At 37.8% G+C, this 19,827-nt stretch overlaps 1 protein-coding gene across 1 annotated transcript in view; it reads left to right on the top strand.

The window, feature by feature from the left end:
* Positions 1-19,827, top strand: part of APPL1 (adaptor protein, phosphotyrosine interacting with PH domain and leucine zipper 1) — a 42,130-nt gene that overhangs the window by 10,372 nt on the left and 11,931 nt on the right. The window contains exons 4-13 of the mRNA XM_050958460.1: positions 1,616-1,687; positions 6,837-6,924; positions 8,176-8,217; positions 9,800-9,858; positions 10,337-10,483; positions 12,712-12,794; positions 12,922-13,080; positions 14,720-14,908; positions 17,132-17,174; positions 19,584-19,640. Coding sequence (XP_050814417.1) covers positions 1,616-1,687; positions 6,837-6,924; positions 8,176-8,217; positions 9,800-9,858; positions 10,337-10,483; positions 12,712-12,794; positions 12,922-13,080; positions 14,720-14,908; positions 17,132-17,174; positions 19,584-19,640 — 939 coding nt within the window. The remainder of the gene's footprint in view (positions 1-1,615; positions 1,688-6,836; positions 6,925-8,175; positions 8,218-9,799; positions 9,859-10,336; positions 10,484-12,711; positions 12,795-12,921; positions 13,081-14,719; positions 14,909-17,131; positions 17,175-19,583; positions 19,641-19,827) is intronic.

Below are 19,827 nucleotides of genomic sequence, written 5' to 3'. Positions count from 1 at the left end.
ATTCATGGAAGCCTCCAACCTGTCTCTGACTCTTACTAAAAAATACCCTGACGGGGGAGGGACAACAAACAGAGCACTCCCAGGGCTTGCAGCTGCTCCAGGCCTGCTGCAGCTCCTGTGGCAGGTGCTTAGGGTGGCTTCTGCTGCCCCAAGCGGGGCTGACCCAACACTGGCTGTTGCTCCGGCAGGCTGCTCTGCCCCAGAAGAAGTCAGAGATCCCGGGAAGTCACAAACACGTGACCTCCGGGACTGAATGGTATCCTGAAACATAGTATAATAACCAAGCAACTCATGCTCATGAATTTTGTCATGATAATTACAGTAAATATAAATTCAATGCCAGCAAACTTTGATATGCTTACTAATAATCTGCCTGGCATAATTTGTAATTAACATTGTTTCATTACATTCTTTATCAGATAAGTATCTAAAATGTGTACCAAATTTTCCCATTTTATTAATTGTAGCATATCTGCTCTGCTCAGTGTTTTGCATCAAATATAAAATCTAAAACAAAATCTCTTATCAAAAAGCCTACTATCTTAAAAGTTGCTTTTCCTAAATAAAACCTGAAAATAATGCAGTATTGACATGAGGACATGACTTTGAATATTAACATTTTAGAGATGGCATGGGAATGATATTCTGACTTGCTAGATCCTGCCAGTATGTGAATTTCCTCATTTCAATTAGGTTTTTAGTTACAGCTTTGATGGCCTTTCAGTTACAAGGTATATGTGTCTCAGTCTTGCAGTCCTTACTGAATCAAAACTCATTGTGTTTTTATATATAATTGCTATGAATTCAACAGCATTGAGCCCTGTATTTTATCTTTTGGTTTACTTTTCCATTATTATGGAAGGCTAGGTTTGTTATTCTTAGACTTTCTAATACTTTAGAAAATTGCTGACACCACTGTGAAGAGAAATGCTTAAAATGCACCACAAAACAACCTAAAACAAAATTAACATTTTAAAACTTGAGGGTTCACATGCTTTTTCTAATTAAAGATAATAAAGGGTGGAAAACAGTATTGCCAACCTCATGTATTCAAAAATGGGGAGGGCAGGGAGGGCATCACCCTACAAAAAAACACTATTAGTTTAAAGTATGACATTTTCAGCAATAAATTTGGGGTGTTTTTTTTTCGCATTTTGGATTTTGAACCTTTAGGATCCTACTTTCAAGCTTCTCTCCATAATCATGAAGGCTAGAAGTTTGCTTTACTTAAGACTTTTTTTTAATCACATGACAGATCTGGAGGTTTAAGGAAAACACCAAATCTAAAATTGAGAGAGTTGACAAAACTGGAATAATAATGTCATTCTCCAGAGAAGTCAAGCTTGAATTTTTCCCAATGCTAGAACTAATCTAACAGATTTTTAAAGAGGTAACTATGTATTTATGTTGTCATAAATACTCTGTTAACATGAAAGTAATAAGCTGTTCTGCAAAATGTCCTACGAGGTAATTACAGTTACTGATTCTAAACGTGGGTATTTAAGTTCCTGTATTTTTCCTTTCAAAATAATTAGACAACCAGTATGTTGTTAGGTTACAGCTTTCTTCTGTCATCCACAAGGATGTGTCAACATTTTCTTTTTTATTTTTATAGCGTTTTCCATTAGGGGGCGATGATGAAGTTATGAGCTCTACCCTACAACAGTTTGCAAAAGTGATAGATGAGGCAAGTATTGAATGTGTTTGGCTTACCTTTAACTTTTGTTAGTCATCTATAGACTTCTCAACTGACTATCATTCTTGGCTTTTTTTAGGATGAGCATTCAGAAGTAGCTTTTATTTATTAATGATGGTAACACTTTAATTATTTTCCCTTGACGCAGTATAAAATTGTGTAGTCTGAAGATAGAGAATCAATTTAGTGAAGTAAGATTATTACATTGTTTCTAAAAAATGTACTTTTTATGTCCTGTAACTTTCTGTAGGCATCTGCCATAAAAATTGTCACCTTTCACTAGAAAGTAGCAGATTTATAGTATAAGCATTAAGTGTGGACATAAATTGATAACACTTTCTTCAATGTCTGTTCACACCAAAGTGAATAACCTTTAAATCAAGGGCAATTTCAAATATACACTATATTCTACGATTTATAATTAGTGTTGAGGTAGTGCCCCAAAACTGCAGTTAAAATAGGGAACCCATTGTACTAGACATTTGAAGATGCCATTCTTGGTCAGACCAGTGCAGGCCAATTTAAGACATGATAAAGCAAGTGAATATAAAAACATAATAGGAAGGAAATTGGAAGGGATAGGGAAGAAAAGGATAACAGTAATTTTACACGCTTAATATAAGGTTTTTGCGTTGATAGTTCCATAACTTATTTCTCTATATTTAAAAAGCTTTTATCAGGAACTCTTTCTGCCTCTCTATCCAGCCATGATCATTTGGCTATTTTATATGGGCATCTCAACAACAATGGATCTTGAGCAGGGATTTGAAGGAGGACAAGGCAGTTGAGACTTTACACATTCGTTTTGGGAAGACGTTCCATGCATAAAGAGTAGCATGGCAGTAACTGTAATGGTGCTTGAGGGGTTAAGTGACAATCAAGTTTGGCATAGTTGTCATAATGGAGAAGTGGCTTGATAAGGTAGAAGAGCAGAAAGAAGGTAGGTCATAACTGTGAGGTGTTAAAGGTGTGAACAAGAAGCTTCACTTGGATGCAGTGTAAAATGGTAGACAGTGGAGGGATTCAAAGAGGGATGATATGGTGAGAATCACAGGGACGTGCTTTTATTGGACTAGAGGAAGGGTGATGTAGGTTACAGCATTAAATGTTGGATATGATGAGATGTTGATGAGAATTTTAGCTATGTGGACGAAGAGAAAATGTTATTGAAGAAGAAGCCATGAGATTTGGACATGGCCTGGGTGTTAGGACCAAGAAAGGGAGGAGTCAGAGGTTACCCACCCCAAAGATTATAGGCCAGGGCTTTAGAGAAGATGGTGGTGTTGTCAACATTGACAGAAAATGGGGGGGATGGAAAGAACTTGGGAGGGATGATTAAGGAATTCTCTTTTAGCCATGTTAAGTTTACGTTGATGAAGAGACAGAGAGGCTGTGATGTGGGATTGGATTATAGAAGACTGGTCAAAATTGGAGAGGTAGATTTGGGAGTCATTAGCATAAAGATGGCAACTGAAGTCATATTAGCCCATCAGATAACCAAGAGAGTGAAAATATATAAAGGGAGAAGAAGAACAGGCCAAGAACAGAGCTCTGTAGAACTCCCTCACAGAAAGTTGTTGATGAGATAAGTACATGCTGAAGAAATCAGGGAAAGGTAGAATTATGAGAGGATGGAGTCCTGAAAACGTCAGCTGAACAAGAATTTTCTGATGAATTAGGGTTGACCCAAGGTGCCTAGGGTATCCCACACTGGAAATGGCAATGACAGGGCAGGCTGCAGAAAAGAGAGATGATCCCCCAAAACTGGTCGTTAACACTGTAGTTAGATTCACCAACCAGTCACAAACTCTGTTCTTGATCCACTGCACTGGTTATCAAGAAACTGAAAGAAAAGAAATCACATAACCCTCTTTATTGCATTCCAGTCTCTGGCTCTGAATCAGCAAATAAATCCAGTAAAGTGAGAAGTTACTTAAAACTCTCTTTACTATACAAAATGTTCTTCTGATCTCCAAAGGGCCAGCCACATTACCAGATCAATACTGGTTTGGATCTTACCCAAAATACCATGCTGCCAGCCAGTCCTTTAGTATCTAAAACCAAAGGTTTATTAGAAAAGAAAAGAATGAGAAGAGAATTGTTAAATGATCAAAGCAATCAGATAAACACATATGACTTCAGAATCCATATATCAGGTTCTTAGCAGCATTGGTGAGTTTGCTTGCTTGTAAAATCCCTGTGCAACACATCCAATGGGTTTATCAGTCCTTTGTTCAAAGCTTCAGTTTGTAGAGAAGTTACTCCACAGGTGAGAAGCAGGATTGAAAATAAAATGGAGATGATCCAGTTGCCTTTCTATATCCGTTGCCATGTGGCTTTTACATCCTTTGCCGTAAACACAAGCTCAGAGCACATGGGCATGGAAAACCAGTGTTGCCAACTCCATAAAGCAGGAAGTTACCAGACAAACCCTGAAAAGTTGCTAGATGTAGCTGTTAAGTACTCAGAATGAGTCAAAAAAGTCACTGAACAAAATTTCCAGAGAATTCAACAGAGAATTTTATATACACACACACATACATATACACACACACAAGTATAGTCACAAAATCATTCACAAGCAGCTGAATAGTGTTAATAAAATCCATTCCATGCTCTTCTTACTACATTCTGTTGCACAGCAGAAGCAACTATGACAGAACACTGTCATCGTTAGGAGGGCGCCGTCTGCTCATTGGGTAGGGTGCTCTGTACACTGCAGCCCAGGTTGGCTGGGGTTAGTTAATTTCAGCTGAGCCTCCCTTTCTTGCCAGCCTGGATTTGAGCTGACAGGTTAGTGAAAGGGAAAGCCCAGAACCAGTGAGAAGAGGACATTCACCTCACATGAGCTTGGCGCAGGAACCAAGAAATAGATTTAAAAACAAAAATCTGCTAGCCAGAGCCCTTCCCCCTGCTTCCAGGGTTTAATTTCTGAAAACAGCTGGGCAGCTAACCCCAGGCCAAGCCAGCGGAAGGAGTAAAGGGGAACTGAAATCAAGCCAGTTCCATCTTTGATCCTGTAGTAAGTTTCATTCAGGGAAGCACAGTGCCCCTCTCCCCCTTTTGAGGCACATGGTCCTGTCTCATCCCACCGCACCTTCCATCCCTGTGGCTCTCCTCACTGGCTCACCTGCCTTCTCTTCCCCCCTCTCCCTCCGCCCACTTCATTAGCCATCTTTCTTTGCATCACAGGATGTGCTACCTACTATGGAACAGTGAGAAAGAACACGTTTGGGTAAAAACAAGCCCTGGTTAATGTGCTGCTCTCTCCAAAGTGCACCTGGCTTTAGCAAAGTATTTAATTAGCTTCCACAAACTTCTTTTCCTCGCCTGCAAATTATAGTGATCTCAGCCCAAGAAGCCCTGGAATGTGATTCCTTCTGAGTACATGCTCAATTGAGACATAATGACATTGACTCGGTGTGCAACAGAATGTAGTAAGAGGAGCATGGAATGGATTTTATTAACATTATTGAGCTGTTTGTGAATGATTTTGTGACTAGATATTGGTGTCTTCTTTCTCTGAATGTCACTGTAATTGACAGTGAAAGTCACTAGGTTTGTCACTGGTCACTTTGATGCTTATTTTCTCACTAGGGAAACCAAAAAGTCATTAAATCTAGTGACAAAGTTGCTAAGTTAGCAACACCAGGGAAAGCTCTTGGAGTCCCCTGTCCACAGGCATGTCCCTTCAGGTCCTGTTGACTCATAGGCATAGTCCCTGGCTTCTCTCAATGGGTTCATTGTACAGCTGATTGCTTTTGATTGGCCATAGAGCGGGCTGGATAATGTGATGCCAGTCTGTCTGGGTATCACCCAGATACACAGCACAAGTTTGAGATAGCAAATGTACCACACATTCATAACCAAAGATGATACATACATATAAACAAGCTTGTCCTATTTAACAAATCATAACTTTTCTCCTGATACCTTACATGGCATATCTTGTATAAGATTCATTGCAATTTTGTAATATTGATATCAATAATATTATAAATGGTCACCTATATTCCATACAGCATCACACACGGTTTTGTTGGAAAACGCAGATTCATCAGACCCAAAATGTTTTGCAGAAATATGTGTGTTTCAGTCCTCCAGTGAACAGGCGAGGTTCTGATAAAACCAAGCCTAATAGCCTGACAGTTTGCCTGAAAGGCTGCTGGGGAATCTGAGCTTCCAGGGTCTGGGGCATCCCCAACATACAGGCTTCCCTGGGGCTGGAGACCCCAGAGTCCAGGGCTCTGGTCAGCCTTGACATGCAGCTAGTCCCGGGGTTTCTAGGCTTTCTGCTACAGAGATGGAAGCACCTGTTTTCAAAGCCCAAAGCCCCCAGGTCAGCTCCAGCTCTGGCTGCCAGGGCATCTAAGTTTCTGGCTCCCTCTCAGTCCACTGCTGACCAGGAGCTTTCAGATCCTGTGAGCCATGGTTGAACCAGGAGCCTCAGGGTTGGAGCTTGCAACATCAATTTTGTTTCAGTTTGCTTAATTCTAGTCCTAAACAAAAACTAGACATTTCTAAATTTCCCATGGAACAGAAATTGATTTTTTTTTTCCAGTCAGCTGTATTGAAAACCAAGAGAGGAAAAGTTTCAATAAAGGGGTATAATTATCAGCTAAAAAGCTATAGGCTTTATTCAGTGACCGAACATAATTAAGTCTTTTCCATACTGGCCTATTTTATTATCACACACACCTGCAGGATCTCAATGTGCTTTGACATTCCTCCACATAGATACAAAGACTATATTTTTATAGCTGTCTATCTACAGTGTGTAACCTTATGTTCTCCTAAAGGTGACCTACAAAAGTTGAATTAAAAAAATCCTTCTGTTACTGCAACATGTACTTCATGCTGTTAGCTTCAAGGCTGAGAGGGACTTAGTTACTTTAACACATACATTTAAAATTAAAACTCTGTATTGAATGTCCTTTTTAGCTTGGAGTAGTTTGCAAACATGGCTGAAGCTCAGGAAAGATATTTTAAAGACTTGGTTGTCATCTGTAAGTGAAATTTATACCAAAGCAACTTTGCTCATAGAGGCTAGTAAAGCCAAGCAGAATTGGAATTAGTAATATTTTCCAAAAACTACTTACATAGCTGACTGTTTGCTCTTTTGTTTTTTTCCCCCTTACAGCTCAGCTCTTGTCATGCAGTGCTTTCAACTCAACTAGCTGATGCCATGATGTTTCCCATTACTCAATTTAAAGAAAGAGATCTAAAAGGTAGAGTAGTCAACTGGTTCAAATAGTGGTTTTTATCCATAGCTCTTGCTCTACCTAATTACAGGCTACATTCCTTAATTTACACCTGAGTATACCCCAGCTGTCTCAAACTTGTATATTTTTAATGTAAATCATTGAGATTAGAACTGCTAAACAAATATTTTACAAAACTTTGTTCATGTTTAAAGGAATTAACCCTATGTCATGTCAACAAACATGTCAATTTCTTTCTGCAAATAAACAGTCCTGTTCAAGATCTAGTTTTTGCAATAGCCTTTCACATAGGTGATCCCAATAAAAATCAAGTTTCAGTTCAAAGATCTATATAATTTGTAGGTTGTAGCCTATTTCCTAAGGATGTTTGTCCACATCTAATGCCACCATATAAACTTGTAATGACTGGCAGTCTCTATTCGGGGTAGCTCAACAGTATAATAGGTCTGGATTTGTAAGATGATGTACCTGACACTGCTGGTGAAATAGTTGGCTTTAACAAATGCTTATAGTTTGTGAGCACTTTATTTTATATTAAACAAAGTGAGATGCACTTCTTTAATAATGTGAAGTTGGTAATTATGGTAGATTTTATTTGCATAGTAAATTTACTAGACTATTGAAAATTGATTTCAAGTATGTAAAATACAGTGAAGTTTTTTTAAAAACACTAATTAAAATTTGTAACGTAAGACATTCCATACTAATACTGTAGACATTAAACTGAAGGAAAAACAATGGCTCTGCCATAATCCAGATAACTCTTTGTGAATTTCAGAAAAGATTATTTTTCTTTTCTGTAGGTGCAATGCTAGGTTGCAGAAGTGGTTATGGAACAAAGTAGACAATCTTATTTTTCAGAACAAGAAAGCAATGGTATTTCTCCTGTCAAGTCTAAAATTACTTTTCATAGTCCTCAAGGGTGGCCGTGAACTATGTAGTGGTTATCGAAGATGGTTCCTGATGCCATAGTGGCAGCTGAAAATCTGCTCATTACAAAAGTGCATAACCTGCAACTGAGATTATATTTAACATCTAATGAGACCATGTCCTTCTTTATGTACTCTACAAACACTTCCTGTTTACACCAATTACCTAGCTGTGGAAGTGCTTGAAGTTCTCATGGACCCAGAGATAGAGGCCACTTTTCTTCAATCTTTTTTTAAAAAGAAAAAAAACTAAAACACTATCAAATATTCACATAATAATGTTATAGTTTCTTCTGATATTGGTCTCTTACTCAAATATTCTTTGCAGAGATATTGACTTTAAAAGAAGTTTTCCAAATTGCCAGCAATGGTAAGTACACCTTAAACATTTAATTTTCCCGTGAATATTTGTATAACAGAATATAAAATCAGGAAGTAGGGTGGGGATTTAAAAGGGATTTTCAATGCACATAGCTTTCCTAGCTTTCTTTGAAAATCCCAGTCTTGAGTCTCAAAGGTTTATGGAAAATTGGAGTCCAAACAAACTAATTTCATGTGGCAAGGTGAGCCTCCATAGCCCTGCCCTGGTACTACTCACCCTGCCTCAGTCCCCCAGCACTTCCCAGGAAACTCACAGATAGTAATCTCTCCCAGCACCTACTGGCAAGCTATTATTAACAAACTTAGACAATAGTCTTGAGTGCCACGTAAACAAAAGGATCTTGTGCTTCTCCTGGGCCCAAGTCTTATTTCTTTTCTGCTCTCCTACAAAGAACTGACTTTCAGGGCTTTTTTTCCCTCTGGGAGTCTATTTTCCAGGCCAGACCCAGGAGCAGCTTCCCTCCTGTAACCCTCAATTTTCCTTCAGCCTATTTACCTGGGGATTACCCTTCTCCAGGGCTTTCCAGAGGAGCCAACTGCCCTTCTACAGCTTTCCCCTTCAACTGAGCTCTCTTGCCCTTTCTGGTCATTCTTTGACCCCTTCCTGGCTAGGTCTAATAATCGAGCAGGGCTTTTTGATTCCTAGATGATAAGGATCAGCTCGGAGAGTAGCTGTTCTGTCACAGGCAAAGCTGGCCCTGACTCCCTTTAAAGGGCCAGTCAGCCTGTGACAACTTACTTTAGTGAAAACATAACTGAAAATTAATGCAGTTACTACTAACTAATGGAAACAAAGCACTAAATATAGTAAAAATAGAAGGCTAAGTGTATTGTTAAGTATTGCGGGTAGCCGTGTTAGTCTGTATGCCACTGGACTCGTTGAAGTGTATTGTTGTTTAGGTCTTAGTTGGTTTATGAATTGCTGTGCTCTGAAATAGGGATTGGCTTAATTAATGGAAGTTTAGTTCCCTGAAATTGCTATTTCATATTTATTTTTCTGTGTTAGGTGTGGTAATGTTGGTTTAAAAATGTAGTTGGTGTTTGCTGGAGAGAGGAGAATGCACTGTTTAGTCAGTTTCTTTTAATGTTAATCCTTTTCGTATATGTTAATAAAGTGGGCAAGTTTTAGTTGGAATCTGTTTTCTTTATAGAACAGAATATGCAAATGACTTTATTAATAAAAGTGCTTCTTCATTTCAGAAACTGTGGCTTGACCACTTTGAAGAATAATAGGTATTTAGGGAAAGTTTTCCTGACAGTTTCTGTTTCTAATTTTTGTGAGTATACTTGTATAACTGTTTAGAATTTGTCTCCAGCTTAGATAGCTAGGGTAGTGGAACGATAGTCAAGAGAACAAAAATTATTCATGAGATCTCATTTTTTAAAAGTTTAATGTTTTAATTTTGGAGAGCTTTGTGTTCCAAGTGTCAGTGAAAGAAACCATTAAAAATCTAAGTAGTTTTATTTTGTTTCATTGAATTTAAATATTGTCCATTATTGTATCTTTTCTATGTTATACATTTGCTTAATTTATTAAATGACTATAAGATATTAAATATTTTATTATTTAGATCATGATACTGCCATTAACAGATACAGTCGGCTGTCAAAAAGAAGAGAGAATGAAAAGGTTTGTGAGACGTACTTTTAAGCAGCCTCTTTAGAGGAGAGAAACCAAAATATTCTAGAATAGACATAATCTCCAATGATGGCAAATAATATGCAACAGAGTAGACTTTTCTTAAGTTCTGATAGTTCAGGTTCTAATAGTAGAGACAACTTTTACAGCAGACAAAAGCCGCTTTCTCATTGTAGGAATGGCATGTCATATTTTTAAAATGCTGTGAGTCTAAGGGTGCAATATTTTATTCAGGTACATTTGGTTAAAGAGAGAACTCTGTGCTAGAAAAATAGAATGCAGGGTTTGGTTACCATTGATTCCTCCTCCATAATCTTTAGAAAAGGAGTCATGGGGCAAAAAGTGCCATTTCTTGTGTATGGTGAATTTTTTTTTTATGGTAAAGTTTGTGCTGGTTATAAATAAACCTGTACAGAAAGGATATGCTAAACAACGAGTCACAAACTTTGTAAGTTTTTTTTCTCTTTAGGTCAAGTATGAAGTTACAGAAGATGTGTATACTTCCAAGAAGAAACAGCATCAGACTATGATGCATTATTTCTGTGCATTAAATACTCTTCAGTACAAGAAGAAAATAGCCATGCTGGAACCCTTGCTAGGATATATGCAAGCTCAGGTGAATATTTCAAACACTGAAAGCTGTAGCTTTGAAATAAGGCTGGAGAGTACCTTTCACAGCATTGCTGGTAGGAACTTTCTCACAGCATTGTTAGTGACTGTTGAGTAAATCTTTGGCACTGACAAGTACGCGGAGAAGCTAAGCTTTGAATGACTATAGCAATGGTATGGTCTTCTCACCTGCAAGAGAAGGGTTCCTGCAGTTCAGTGTTGAAGCACATTCTGAGGGAATGATATGGGGAAGCTTGTGCTATTACTCTCCTTTGGCAGCTGTTCTGATGGCTTGTCTACACTGCACTGCAGTCTTGTGATCTAACTGTTCCATGTGAATGCTGCTGGTGTGAACTAAAAGGTACCGAATGTGTTAATAGTCCTGTTTGAAAAGGGACTATGGTCATGCAAGCTAGGAACCTTTTAGTTCACGCCAGCAGTGTCCACATGAGGCAATTAAGATTGCAACAATTTGGTGAACTCTGCAACTCATTCTCCCCATAGTTCACACTGTGGCCCAATGTAGACATAGCCCTAGAGTCAGTCATTGCAATCTCATCACTGCTGGAATGCTGGAGGCACTGGAATGGTGTTCACAATCGTTCTGGCTCAGTTTAGTAGATAACTTACTAAAGATAATTGTTGAAAATTCACTTTTCTTTTTACATATGTATTCAGAGAGAATATGACAAATCACTTTCTGCCTCTGTCACTTATGTTTTGAAAAGAAACTAGCCCACAGGCTTGCCTTTACTATAGTCACTCTCTTGCTTTCATTATATTCAACTGTGACACAAGAAACCTACAGTATCCTGTAAGACATTAGCTGATGCGAAAGCTAGCATAAGGGTGGTCAGGTAGGCTGTAACCCTTGGCATAGATCAGCCTTTTGATTACCTTTTGATTTTAGGAACAAAAAAGAGCTTGCTCGCTAGTAGGAGGTGGAAATGTTCCAGTAAGTGCTACAGTAAGAAACATGGAAGTAGTAACCACGAGTGGTAGTTACATACATCAATATACTAACCTATAGAAGAAGAACACCTCAACATTAGTAGGATGAGGAAATACAAATAAGGAAAATGGGGAAAAACCCTTACTGAATAATGCATTAGATATAGTGGCCTCAGCATAACAGAAAAGTTGCATCCCAGCCTTTGGGGGTAAGAGAGAAATGTAGCCCATGAAAGGGGCCAGAATGATGGCCACTGATGATGAGGAGGAAAGTGATGGTGATGAGGAAGATAATGACTGACATTTCAGATTGTTCTGCAAGGGCTGATGTGAGTATAGGGGACATGCAGATGCACTTCTGTAGTGTCTCTATCTACCTCGTTGAGTTAGAGTGTTTGTGACTTTCCTAAATGTATTAATAAACTATTTGGAAATATAGAAGCATTCCTATAATGTGATTGTTGCAATTGTGCACATCGGGGTTCCCAACTCTATAGTAATTTTAGTAATCCTGTGCCTGATCTTGGGGCAAGAACCTGTCAACCCTGAAAGTGATAACTGGAATTCTTAGGTAGTCAGTATAATTAATACATAATCTATGGATCAGGCTACAGAATTTGAGTCGTCATTCATTTTCTTTGCTATGTGAGTATATTTGATGAAACTCTGACCTCATTGAAATCAATGGTAAATCTCCCATAGATGTCACTGGAGCCAGGAATACACCAATCTCCTACTTTGTTTTTATGCAGAACTACCCATAAGATCAGTCTTTTAAAGTGGAGGCACAATGATAATAATTTGTGTGCTCAAACAGATCAAAAGTTTGTAGTAAAAAATAAGCTAATATAGAGACCTTGTCAGAACATGTCATTACCAGAGAACTTAGCCTCCTCTTTCCTTTCATAAAAGGTTTATTTTATCCTCATACTGTGATTGAAATGCTTCCATGTTCTTCTTCAATATGAGTACTACTGTGCTGGAGCTATAGAAGAGAAGCAGAAGTAGGAACTAAATTGGAATATCGTCTGCAGTTAAGCAAAACAATACAGCTGCATTCTGGTTATATCTTATCTGAGCAGTGTTGTAAGGCACGAAGGACATGTTCCAAAATCTTTAGATTCAGCAGGATGGATATCCTCACAATCACAGTGACTTTAGAGTTCCTACTATTGGATCTCTTACTAGGGTTTTTAAAAAAACATAAATAGATGGGTTTTGTTTGGTTTGTTAAATGAATAGTTTCTCTCTCTCTCTCCTTTTTTATTTTTTTTTTATTTTAAGATAAGTTTCTTTAAAATGGGTTCAGAAAATCTTACTGAGCAGCTGGAAGAATTTTTAACCAATATTGGGACAAGTGTACAAAAGTAAGTTTTCTTATTCGTTTAATTGTTTCTTTAATGCCTAATATTGCCTTCACTAATTTTCTTTTTTGAGTCTGCCTACTGCTACATCATCTCTGTTAATAACACTTGGTATTTTATGCTATTTTAGTGTTCGCCGGGAAATGGATTCTGAGGTAGAAACCATGCAGCAGACCATAGAGGACTTGGAAGTAGCCAGTGATCCATTATATTTACCTGATCCAGATACAACAAAATTTCCTGTCCATAGAAATCTAACACGGAAAGCTGGCTATCTTAATGCAAGGAAGTAAGCTACCTACTATTATTTTAAAATGTCAGAATAACTTTACTCATTTTAAAAAAGGCACTTTGGATAAGGAAGTGATATTTATAAAAAAAAAAAAGTTTGGATTGTACATAAACATTTTAATTGGTCAAATTGAACTAGCCACAGTGAAGCTTGACATGCTTCCTTTCTTTGTATTCTCCTCACATGATAGATTGAGTTGTGTATTAGTTGGCATTAATTTCTGGATTTTAGTAATTGGCCCACCTATTAATACTTTGCATTATTCATTCAGTGATCTTAAAAGAAAGGTAAGTGTTCTTAATGCCATAAGATGGAGATACAAACAGAGAGAGATCAAGTGACTTCCTCATAGTCAGAAGAGCCTAGCAGTCAGGAATAGAGAGACACCTCCTGATTTTCAACTAGTGGTTAGAGAAATTATGCTCCTTTGTTAAAGAAACTTAATCCCCTGGATATTTGTGCCTACAAAAGAAATATGGAGATATATGTATTATTCAGTATTAGTTGGGTTGTAATCTCAGAAAAAGCCAGTATTTGAAGGATTAATACTATATTATGTTACTCTTTATCTATGTATAATACAACTTTAGGATAAAAGTTTGGGTTACAGTAGAATAAGTACTTGTACTTGTACTTTTGAAATACAAGGAAAACACATTATGCATTATACTAAACAGACTTGAGAACATGAATGGCAATTTAAAGGAGTCCTTTTTGGCCCCCTAGAGGGAGGTGGTGTTCCACATATGTATAGGCGACTTATTGGTTTTACAATTGGTTAAAAACGAATGAAAGCTATAAACTTTGTGTTCCCAGTTTATACCATGTTCTGCATACATGGTGAACTTTATAAAAATCAGACTAATGTTACAACATCAACCTAGAGGAAAAGTACTTTCTTGAACTTGAACTCTGAATTATTTAAATAGTTCAATTTTTGTAGCTAATGTTGAAGTGAGAAGACCTGTACAAAAACAAAGATGAAGTTCTAGTGTTGGGTATTCTCAGTGCAATACCCCAATTTATGTATCATGGAATTCCTCTTACATAGATCTGCAGAGGCTGTATGCTGTGGTCCATGGCTCCTGCAGTCTCTTCCTGTGAATCAAATAAATAAATTAGGTGGAAAGTGCTAGATCTTTAGTTGGCTATGTTGATATTAATACTTGATATCTAAATTAAGTATTTTCAGTGGATTAAAACAAAATGCATTTTTTGTGTTAAAGAACTCTTGATCCTACCACCAAAGGGGTAAGGAAAAAAGAAGACCCTTTGATTTTTGTGACCCATAAAGCAACAATCTAAACGCCACTGGTTAAAACACAATTGTTTTAACCTTTACTTCTAATTAAGTTTCTTACAGCTGTAACAGTTGGCTAGTATATTACTTTTACATGGTTCATTGTACAACTGTAGGATATTTAAGTCTGTTTAGTGTGAAGTAAACTGGTACAAATGGTGAAGAAACCAACTATGTTGTATAAATTAATCTAGGACTTAGTGAAAATCTATTTGGATTTATTTTCATAGAAAGACTTGGAGGTCTTGTTTTTCTGATTGCTTTTGTATTTTTCTAACTTAGGGGTCTGGCTTAAATATGCAATCCACTAAATCAGTGTCGTCTTTCTTGTTTCAGTAAGACTGGGCTGGTGTCTTCCAGTTGGGACAGACAGTTTTATTTTACTCAGGGTGGAAACCTAATGAGTCAGGCAAGAGGTGATGTAGCTGGAGGACTTGTCATGGACATAGACAACTGTTCCGTAATGGCTGTGGACTGTGAGGACAGAAGATACTGCTTTCAGATAACATCTTTTGATGGCAAAAAGTTAGTATTCATTCTTAAGGTAGTGTTATCTGTAAATGATACTATATTCATTAACTGAAAAAAAGAGACAAATTTCAATTTTGGCTGGTTAAAAATTGAACATTTTGTTTTTTTTGTTTTAAACAACCCTACAGACTCTGCCTTTTTTTCTCCACGATATCCTAAACAACAGCCACATGGAGCTGCTGATAACAGGTTGAAATAATCAAAGCCCACAACAGTTTCATAACCATAAATGGTTACATTGCATGTTGATCAACCTGTAATCTATATTCATTTAAACTGTGTGAATGTTACTTTTTATTTGGATAATTCCAAAACATTTGCACTGAAATCTGAATATGTATTAAGTGAGGCTCAGAATGCTAGCATATGGATAGTTTTCCATTTGTTGTTGGAGCAATGCTTCTGGATTTTAACCCTCATATTTACTTTATTAACAAGACGTTTATTATAAATACAGTGTACCACTGTAAACACATTTATTAGTATTACTTAGGTTTGTCTAGTTCTAAATAACTGGGATGTCAAGCAGATAAAATTCAGTGTAATTCTTGCAATTTTTGCTGAGCTGTCAGTTCAAACATCTAGCGTTTGCCACAAGCACCAGAATCCTTCCATACAGCTGTAAGTGTAACCTCTTACTTCTGATGTCCATAGACTAGACTTCCAGGCATGAAATGCAGTCCTGGACTCTCAGAAAATGAGCTGTTGATTTGTGTATGATATCTGTGAACTAAGTGTGTACCCAAGCTTGAATATACTTTTAAATAAGATTTGAACACAACCGTAACTGTGTTTGTAATGCAATTTCATTCTAAAGAGCACATAACTGTTTTGACATATTAACCATAACTTACAACAAAAATCCATTATATGGGTAGATGGTGTATTATATTGTATTAGAAATGTAAATATTCTGCCATAAATTGGTGTTTTGAGATAATGAAGTATAAGTACTCTTGCATTACCTTGCATTCATCACAACCCAACATTCAGCCTTAGAACCATCTGGTGTATATAGCATGTTGTTAGGGCTGAATTCTCTTTGCCATTTGAACATAAAAATATCTTGATTGTGCTATAGCACACACTGATAGCTTATGAGACCACTACAAAATTATTATACATTTTTATAATAGCCTAATTGTTTTAACAAACATCTGCATAACAACTTGCCTTGATGTGTCTCTGTTGATGTTTTTTTTAAAATATCAACAGAGACACATCAAGGCAAGTTGTTATGCAGATGTTTGTTAAAACAATTAGGCTATTATAAAAATGTATAATAATTTTGTAGTGGTCTCATAAGCTATTAGTCTTGTACACATGGATGTGAAAGTGATCTGAATAATAACTTTACATACGCAGAAAGTATGAAGTGCTTTTCAGAATCCTTTATCAAAAACTTTTAAAAGCAATGTTGTTGTATCTGTATCAACAAAATCATCCATAGTTTGAGTATCTTTCATTCTCACCCTTCCCAGCAATTTTAAAACTGAGATAGTCATACCAAAATAAATATTGCTTTTTCATGAGAAGCTCCAAATTTAGCAGGGTGCAGCATAGCTTCTTCTTTTTTCTTCTAGAAAGGAAGATTCAATATTCCATTCTTTACTTTGTGCAATAATATCTAGATCCTGGAGAAAAAAGGTTGGCGTCATCTACATTAATACTTTTCTCTTGTTTGGACACTTGCAAGGCCCTGTCATTGTTTTGTGTATGAGATAGTGAGCTGACTAGTGCTTGTGGGGCACAGGCTGTGGGCTGTTTCATTGCTGTGTAGACTTTCGGATTCCACCTGGAATGTAAGCTCTGAGACCCTCCCACCTCACAGGGTCCTAGTGCTCCAACCCAAGCCTCCACCCAGCAAAGAAACAACCCCGAGTCGGAGTCGGCTGACACAGGCCAGCCACTGTATCTAGTTTCTGTGTAAACATACCCATGGATGTGAAACCGTCAAGCCCGTTTCAGACCATAATATCTGATTGTTCAATTGCTGTATGTGCATCCTTGCCTGATTTTTCCATAGAAATAAAATTGCTTGCATCTTCAGTTAGATTTAGTTTCCATTTAGTATGTATGCATAATGCCTAGTGTTGTTAGTACAAGTTACATGCATATATCAAGAGGAAAATTTACCTCTAGACAAAAAGTTATTGAAAAGATCTTTTTCTTTCAAATAAGTGAGCCTGAGAATTTTTTTATTCTCTCTTCTTTCAGATCTTCGATCTTACAGGCAGAGAGTAAAAAAGATTATGAAGAGGTAAGCTTACAGCAAGTGTGTGGTGGTTCAGATGCTTTTTCTGATAATTTATTACACATAAATATTTCTTAGGTTACTTGTGAGGCTCAAAGTGAATAGTGACCTGAAGATTTCTTCTACCCATACTGACAGGTGTCAAGAAGGTGTCCCTTTGTCTCTACCCTGGAAAAAAAATCTGTGCCAGCAAAAGTGATTGTCATAGGGGCCCTATAGGTTTAACTTGGAGTTAAAATGGCCAGCATAGTCATTGGCAATAAGAGAAACAAACACTTACTGCACACGTTTTTTGGGGGGAAAGGGGGTGCTGTATTCTTTTTTTTCTTTCGAGTCAGCCAGCTATAGAAAGCAAAAGAGAGCCCAAAATGAAATATCCTGAGTGCCTTGTTGCAAAACGAGGAAAACCACATCCAAACTTTGTTTAAAAAGCGCTCAGTCTAAAGATCATAGAATTAATTTTTGTAAAAGTCATGCTCTCTTAGTTTCTTTGCTAAGGTTCTTTCTGATGGTAGCTTTAGAACTGAGTTAAGAAGCAGGCACAGGATCATGCATCCTTAGCAAGAAGTTTAGAGGCGGAGTATAGAAAGGCATTTAATGCTTTCAGTGTCTGCTAGGAAGACTGCACATCTCACTGCCAACTGCTGGGTGATCAAACAAACAAATACATGTTTCAAACAAAAACCAAATGTCTGTTTGCTTTCTAGTTGCATTCGACACTCATTCTTCTGTAAGGGTTGAGGTCCCCAGATCCACCTTGCAGCAAGAATGCACCTATGCAGCTGCCACTGATCACTCCTGCAGTGAAACACCACTCTTGTTTACATACAGGCTTCAGATTTACCCAGTTATATTCAAAGGTCACAACGTAAAGGTTCTTACATGACTCTTCTCATCTGCTGTCTGCCCAGACTCTTCTCACATCTTGTGCAGCTCACACTATGGTGAAATCTGATTGTCTTCCACCTAATGTCCCCATCCTGGGATTAAACAGTAGTCCCACATAGTTAGTATCCATCCCTCTTCTTTAAGGCTTCTCTCTTTAAGTCCAACCAGGGCTTTTCCCAGTGTCCCTGGACCTCCCCCACTCCCCCTCAGTATTTTCAGAATCTACACTGAGGTAATTCCCCTGAGCCATTCTTTTCTCAGGCTTTCAGCAGCCCTTCTTTGCTTCCCTTATCAGGGGACTTTCAGCCCTCCTCAGGGAACTTTCAACAGCTTGCTCCTATCTTTTCCTTCATCTGGGGAATTTGGCAGACCTCACTGGCTGCCCCTGCCTGAACTTTCTTACTCCAGGCAGCTCCCCCTCTCTAGCTTAGATCTGAAGACTGAAGAGGATCTGTTAGCAAACTGCTCAGGTAAAGCCTATTGACCAGACACATTTCACTAAATTCTTGAATCTATTAAGGGTTTTCCAGAAATTGTGTGTAGCAAATCTGTTAAACACCTTTAAATATTTGCTAAATAAAAATATTTCTTACTTTGCATTCATTTTTAATATAGACTTTCTTGATGTAAGAATAAAAACTTAACATTTGTAAGCTTTTTGATTTCTATAATGCAAGTCTGAGCAGGCAGTTAAAGGGGAATATTGTGAAATCATGTTGCTCTATGGTGTTGCTGAATATACGGTGCAATCATCAGGGCATGCACCCATGCACTTTGACAAGGACCCCTAAATTCCTATGATATTTTTATCACCTGGCTATACCCTTCATTCCCATCTTCCCCTCTCCACCCCTTTCCCCCCAGCACATCTATGAAACATAACAGAAAATACTCACTTGTAAAATTAGTGTTATTTTTGACAGGGATTGTTTTTGAGGATGGGTTTTTTTGCTAAGATGCCCAGTTGATCCAGCTCTGGTCCCTGGGCCTCAGCTCCCATCACAATGTCCAGCAGCCCACCTCATAACCTCCTTTTCCCATGCGTGCCAGAGAATGAGGGGGAGCTTGTAGCCAGCTTCAGCAGCTCTTCTCCCCAGCTCTTTGGGCCTCTGCTGCTGCATTGTTCTCCAAGTAGCCCAGCTGGCTAGCCTACAAACGTCTGGCTACAAGCTGAATTCTAGCTTAGGCTCCATGGAACAGTGCAGGCAGCATGCATTGTAATCCAGTTTACTCCCCCTTTCAGGAAAAGTTGACAAATAGAGGCAGTGCAAGCAAGTTTCAGTAAGGCAGGGAGATAGAAAACAAAATATTGGGTGCTGGCTGCAATATTCTGGAGGTAAATTCTGCTATACAGTGAATTTCATGGCAAATTCAGTGAAATACATAGGCTATGGCCTGTCACTCCTTAAAGTGACAAATTAAGTGCAGGGAGGTGGTGGGAAGAAAAGTCAGCTAAGACATTTAAACAGGTTTTTAAAACTACAATATACTTATTAATGCTTTGCTTTTTTTTCCTCTCTCTTTTAGTGGATATGTACAATAAACAACATCTCTAAACAGATATACCTCAGTGAAAACCCTGAGGTAACGTTGATCATTTGTTTTATAATACCCAAAACTAACCCAAAGAAATGCATTTACGTTTAGAAATGTATTGTTTTAAGAGATCTGCTAGACCTAATTTTATAGTATGAAATTAAGTTGAATGCTGCTTATGTCTCAGACTAGAAATTTTTCATGGCAGGAAATGTAACTTTGTTTTGTAAAGCAG

This window comes from Gopherus flavomarginatus, chromosome 6, assembly GCF_025201925.1.
Source record: "Gopherus flavomarginatus isolate rGopFla2 chromosome 6, rGopFla2.mat.asm, whole genome shotgun sequence".
NCBI classification, from domain to species: domain Eukaryota; kingdom Metazoa; phylum Chordata; order Testudines; family Testudinidae; genus Gopherus; species Gopherus flavomarginatus.
The sequence above is the reverse complement of the archived record's forward strand: the minus strand, read 5'-3'. Positions and strand labels throughout refer to the sequence as shown.